At 37.9% G+C, this 6000-nt stretch overlaps 1 protein-coding gene across 1 annotated transcript in view; it reads right to left on the bottom strand.

Annotated features, from left to right (window-relative positions):
- Positions 1-754: 754 nt before the first annotated feature.
- Positions 755-6000, bottom strand: part of TFAP2D (transcription factor AP-2 delta) — a 58372-nt gene continuing 53126 nt past the window's right edge. The window contains exon 8 of the mRNA XM_002816990.4: positions 755-1192. Within this exon, the coding sequence (XP_002817036.1) occupies positions 973-1192 (220 nt within the window). The 3' untranslated portion in view covers positions 755-972. The remainder of the gene's footprint in view (positions 1193-6000) is intronic.

Genomic DNA, 6000 nt, shown 5'->3' with positions numbered 1-6000 from the left:
CCCAAGGTCCCTGTTCTTTTCTCCCATCTCTGAGAAGCAGGACTTCCCAGAAAGATCACTCTTCCTATTCCCATGCTTTTCCAGGCAAAACAATGCCACTGCTTTCCATCAGGAGCCCAACAGAGGCAAAGCTACTCTTTCCTATATCCATCCTGCCCTGACCCACTAAATGCAGTGGGTCTGTTTTCTTGAATTGCTAGGTTGGTGATGTGAAGAGAATGGATGGAAGAGTTCATCTCTTATTCCTTCAGTAATATACTTTTCCAGTATCTTCTTAGCTATTGGGGTGGGGTAAAATGGACCTGGGATTAGGTGGGAATGTCATAGATAGGAGAGAGTTTCCTGGAATTTTTAAATACCACCAAGGCACTGGTAGTTAAGTGGGCTGGGGTGATCAAAATTTTAGATCTGTTGTCAATTCACAGATTCATAACTGCCCTTTCCAGTTACCCAAACATTTATTAATAGATTAATTTCCAGATTGATCTATTTAGTGGAATGAGGCACTCTTCAGTTAAAGGGAGTTAAGTCGAGAAAGACTGGAGCTGTAAGTACTGGTGGTGGATTCCAGTTTGGTCATGCTTTCTGATCCCTACCTACATAGTTGGGTAAGAAAGTGCATCAGTTATATGTGAAAAAGCATGTGCTGCCTCTCCAAAGTCCAGAAGTGCTTAAAAACTGTGATGTATATAATTCAGACAATAAGTTACGTGCACAAAGGAGTTTATCATAACATAAAATTAAAAGGTGACAATTTCATCACACAGTTACACTGCTGTTTTCTTTTTTTTTCTTTCTTTTTTTTGGTTTTGTCCTTTTTTGTTTCATTTTTCATTTCCATTTTTGTTTTTTATGGAGGGTTGGGGAAGGGTAGAGATTTGGTCCACTGAAGATTAGTCACCCTCAATGATATATATATTAGAAAAAATATCAGCAGCAAGACTCTCTGGAAATAGATTCTGTTTGATGTAGCTAGTCTGTCTTTTCTGTTTTGCCCTCTTTCACGGCAGCCTCTGAAGTTTTCCGCAGGGGGGCTTTCTCCGAGTTGGCATGTCCTTGGCCAGAATCCGCCGCTCCGCCGTTTTTGTGAGTAGTGTGTTTTTCCAAGTAGTTCAGCATTTCACTGAGAACTGTTTGGAAAGTGCTTAGAGCTGCACATATTGCCGGAGTCCCAAAGCCATGAGTGATCAAACTGGAAATGAGAAGTGATAGGAAAAAAGAGGTGAATGATTTGCAGTATCATGTGAAATAGCAAATCTCTCCATATAATTCAGAACATTCAATTAAACAGGTATTCACTGTGTTCCTAAATGATGCTAAGCCTTGTGGAAGATACAACACAGTTGAAGGTATTGCTCTTGACTATGTAAGAAATGTAGGACCAGTTTGGAAGACTTGTCATTAATAGAGTTGATATGCACTAATTACTATTTTTATATATTATATATATTTTATTATACTTTAAGTTCTAGGGTACATGTGCACAACGTGCAGGTTCTTTACATATGTATACATGTGCCAGGTTGGTGTGCTGCACCCATTAACTCATCATTTACATTAGATATATCTCCTAATGCTATCCCTCCCCGCTCCCCTCACCCCATGACAGGCCCTGGTGTGTGATGTTCCCCTTCCTGTGTCCATGTGTTCTCATTGTTCAATTCCCACCTATGAGCGAGAACATGGGTGTTTGGTTTTTTGTCCTTGCAATAGTTTGCTGAGAATGATGGTTTCCAGCTTCATCCATGTCCCTACAAAGGACATGAACTCATCATTTTTTATGGCTGCATAGTATTCCATGGTGTATATGTGCCACATTTTCTTAATCCAGTCTATCATTGATGGACATTTAGGTTGGTTCCAAGTCTTTGCTATTGTGAATAGTGCCGCAATAAACATACGTGTGCATGTGTCTTTATAGCAGCATGATTTATAATCCTTTGGGTATATACCCAGTAATGGGATGGCTGGGTCAAATGGTATTTCTAGTTTTAGATCCCTGAGGAATAGCCACACTGACCTCCACATGGTTGAACTAGTTTACAGTCCCACCAACAGTGTAAAAGTGTTCCTATTTCTCCATATCCTGTCCAGCACCTGTTGTTTCCTGACTTTTTAATGATCGCCATTCTAACTGGTGTGAGATGGTATCTCTATGTGGTTTCGATTGATACGCACTAATTATTACCAAGTCTAAATATTTAACACACGACTTGATTCTCCACCTCATTAAGAAGTAGCTAGAAAACACACCTTTAGATTCTATGTGTGGAAACATCTTGCTTTCAAGAATGGCATATATGGCATAGACTACACATGAAGAAATCATAATTGGCTGAGTGTGCCTCATGGCTAGCTGTCCCTCTGACTTCATTCTCTTTTTCCATAGTAATGCACTTTAATCTGGGCATATGGCCATCCAGCTGGAGACTACATTTCCAAGCTTCTTTTGCAGTGAGTTTTGGACATGGGACTTAACCTACCCACAATGTAACATAAAGAGAAGTGATACATGCAATTCCCACTTGCTTAAAAGGGTAGCTATGCCCTATGCAGATAATCGCTTAGGTGGCAGGGACAAAACAAGTTAGAAAGAAACTATTCATCTCCAGACTCCTAAATGAGAGAGAAATAAAACCCTGTCTTATGTAAGCCACTCAACATTTAGGTCCTGAAAACTAACTAATTAACTAATAACAAAAGCTAATAAGCAAATATAAGGAATGTTATGGTAACCTCAGCATAGGTAGTTCTTCCAACCATGACAAATGTCATCTTTGGTTGAAAAAACACATAACTGTAGATTTAGTCTTCTTGTGCATAGAAGCTACCCAGATTTTTCACTTATGTTGACTGTCCTGAAGTGACACTCCACCAGTTTGCTTCCTATGTCTCGTAATAATATAGAAAAACATCCTTGTCACATGGTATGCCTATGTTATAATATGTATATACAACATTGTGCATATGTGTATGGTACATTTAATAAAGCCATTAACTGCTTAAGTCCTAGTTTGTAACTGTTATTATGACATTAGTAGTTTTTAAATCAGATAGTACCACCCTTCATAATACTTCAGCTACCTATAATTATCTTTCTTAAGTTACATAATCTTTAACAGCAAAAATAATAATATTTTATAATAATACAAATGAAGGATTTGGGGTTTAAGGCAGGCTATTAATATGCCTCAGTGGAGGTAATAGTAAGATCTACCATGTGGGGTTGTTGTTTTTATTAGTCTACGCAAAGGGCTCAGGAGGATGCCAGATCTAAACGAAGTCTTAGATAAATGATAGAGATTGTTGGCTGGGTGTATTTTCTGGGTAGAGGGTAAAATTTCTCATGTCCCTCATTATTCCATAGGTTGTTACCATCTTTCTTCTGAATATATTACAAAGTTTTCCCTGAGCCTCCACCATAGTTAACACATATTAAAAAGAAAAAAGAAAATTCCAGTCTCTGATTATGTAAGAAACAACAATGGCCAATGCTTGGGCAATTATCTGCATCAAAGTTTGTGGTGTAAGACATCATCACTGCTCAACTACTATATCCACACCTCTGCTGCAAGGTCTTGCATTGCCAATCAGGGAAAATAATTTAAGCTCTAGTTCTACAATGAGACAACTAGAGGGGAAGCCAAGTAATTTGAAATCTATCTGGGATCTTGGAAAACAAATGGAATTGTTGGAGTGGTGGAAAAATTAATCGTGGTGATACCCACAAAAAGAACTGGGTAAAGCCAACCATTAATGTCCAGATGTTTGGCCCCAGGCACAAACTGTCTCTTTTCTCATATTTTATTCCTGTTTAGAGTTCCTTTTTAAGTTTTCTTCTACATTGGCATGTCCTCTTTGTTGTGACTCACCTCTTCATCTATAGCAGAATATACAATATTATTTAGTTTCACTGGGTATTATTGAAGTTAATATCTAATTTTTGAGTTCTGAACATATGTCAAGTCCTGTTCTAAGTTTTTTATCTGTGTCACTTCATATAATTCTAGTTACAACACTAAGAACTAGATAATATTATTTCCATTTTACAGACGAAGAACTGAGTCCCAGAGAAGTTAAATAATTTGCCTGAGAAATTGGATATTCTGTACTTATGTTCCTCCTAGGCTGAGGGTACATTTTTCTCTGAGAAATCACATTTTCTGTGGGCAGTTTTAGTTCAGTTCCTCTGACTTAACTTTGTACTTGGGCAGCCTTGATGGCTTGTAAAATCAGAAGCTTTTTACTCACTTTCCTGTCTAAGAGCAGGGTTTTTAAAATCAAGCACAGGTAGGTAGTTATATATAAATGCTTTCATTATCCACTTTGAGAAAAGAGCTGTTTCCGTATTTAAAGATTCCTCTTAAGCTGGTATCGCTTCTTGACCGATGGGCTTTCTTGTTCCAAAATATGGATCCGATCATTAGCAGTTTGCATTGTCATCTTTGCCTTGGATTGAGAGCCAAGTGTACCAAATCCTCACATTGGCTCTGACTTTAGGCACTTCGTGATTTGGAGGAAGTTATTTAGCCTTGTAAAATGACAGTAGTCTAACAAGAACATCTGCTAGGTTCTTTCCAACTCTAAGCTTCAATTTAAGAGTATAACATGTTTATGGTGTTATTAACATCAAGGACATGGACACAGGTTATGGAAGTTGAAAAACCACTTCAGGGCTGGGCGCAGTGGCTCATGCCTGTAATCCCAGCACTTTGGGAGGCCAAGGCGGGCAGATCACGAGGTCAGGAGTTCAAGACCAGCCTGACCAACTGGTGAAACCCCGTCTCTACTAAAAATACAAAAAAAATTAGCCGGGTGTGGTGGTGCCTGCCTGTAATCCCAGCTACTCAGGAGGTTGAGGCAGGAAAACCACTTGAACCCAGGAGGCGGAAGCAAGATCATGCCATTGCATTCCAGCCTGGGCAACAGAGGGAGACTGTCTCAAAAAAAAAAAAAAAAAACCACTTCGTTCAACAAAGAACTCTAAAATCAATCGAAGGATATTCAATATAAAAAAAAGTCATTTTGACTTTCATGACCTGAAATGTCATCTTTCAACATGAAAAACATTATGTAAATTTTGTTAATTACCTAATTTAACATTACCCGCATATTAAAAATATGCATAGCACACTGCCCAGAATAATAAATGTAAGGCAAAGATTCTTTTCTAGCAGTTTTCAGTGAAATTTATGAACCCCAAATAATTAAAGTAATCTAATGTACTACAATAATGTAAAAATAAGTGTGCAATCACAGTATGTTTTAAAAAGTTCTGGGAACATCATGCTATTCTTTTAACCCCAGTCATCCAGAAAAATAGGTGTGTATCTCATTCACAGTGACATACAGAAAAGGAGAGGGCTGGGTTCAGTGGCTCATGCCTGTAATCTCAGAGCCTTGAGATGTCAATGTGACAGGATCACTTAAGCCCAGGAACCTGAGAGTACAGAGAGCTATGATTGCACCATTGCACTCCAGCCTGGGCAACAAAGCAAGTCTCTGTCTCAAAAGAAAAAAAAAAAAAAAAAGAGAGAGGAAAAAAAAAGGAGAGAGGAATAATGTAGAATCTCCAAAGAAAAAAAAAAAAAAAAAAGAAAATTAGAAATAGAAGGTCTGACTTTTGATCCTAGACAGGAAAAAAAAAAAAAAAAAAAAAAGACTAAGGTCACCTGCAAGGTAACGAACTATAGTCAAATCTTCAAACTCTTTGACAATAGAGATGATTTTCAACTTTGGAAAATATTTTTCAGTTACAGGTTTGATATTTAAGTTACCCTTGGCATTTGCACATAATTTCACCAGATTACTGATGAGAGCGCATTTCACATGCAAATATCACCAGGGTTAAATGGTAGCCATGATGGTTTGAAATAGGCAGTCAAAATATAGAAGTTACTTAAATTCTAAACTCTAAAACTCTATCCTCAATGAGGCCCTGGAGACAACTCGCATTGTGTTAGGTAAGTCATGTCTATGCTACATTTGTAAAAGAACAGT

Source organism: Pongo abelii, chromosome 5 (genome assembly GCF_028885655.2).
Source record: "Pongo abelii isolate AG06213 chromosome 5, NHGRI_mPonAbe1-v2.0_pri, whole genome shotgun sequence".
Lineage (NCBI taxonomy): Eukaryota > Metazoa > Chordata > Mammalia > Primates > Hominidae > Pongo > Pongo abelii.
Note: the sequence above shows the minus strand (reverse complement) of the source record. Positions and strands in the feature narration are given on the sequence as shown.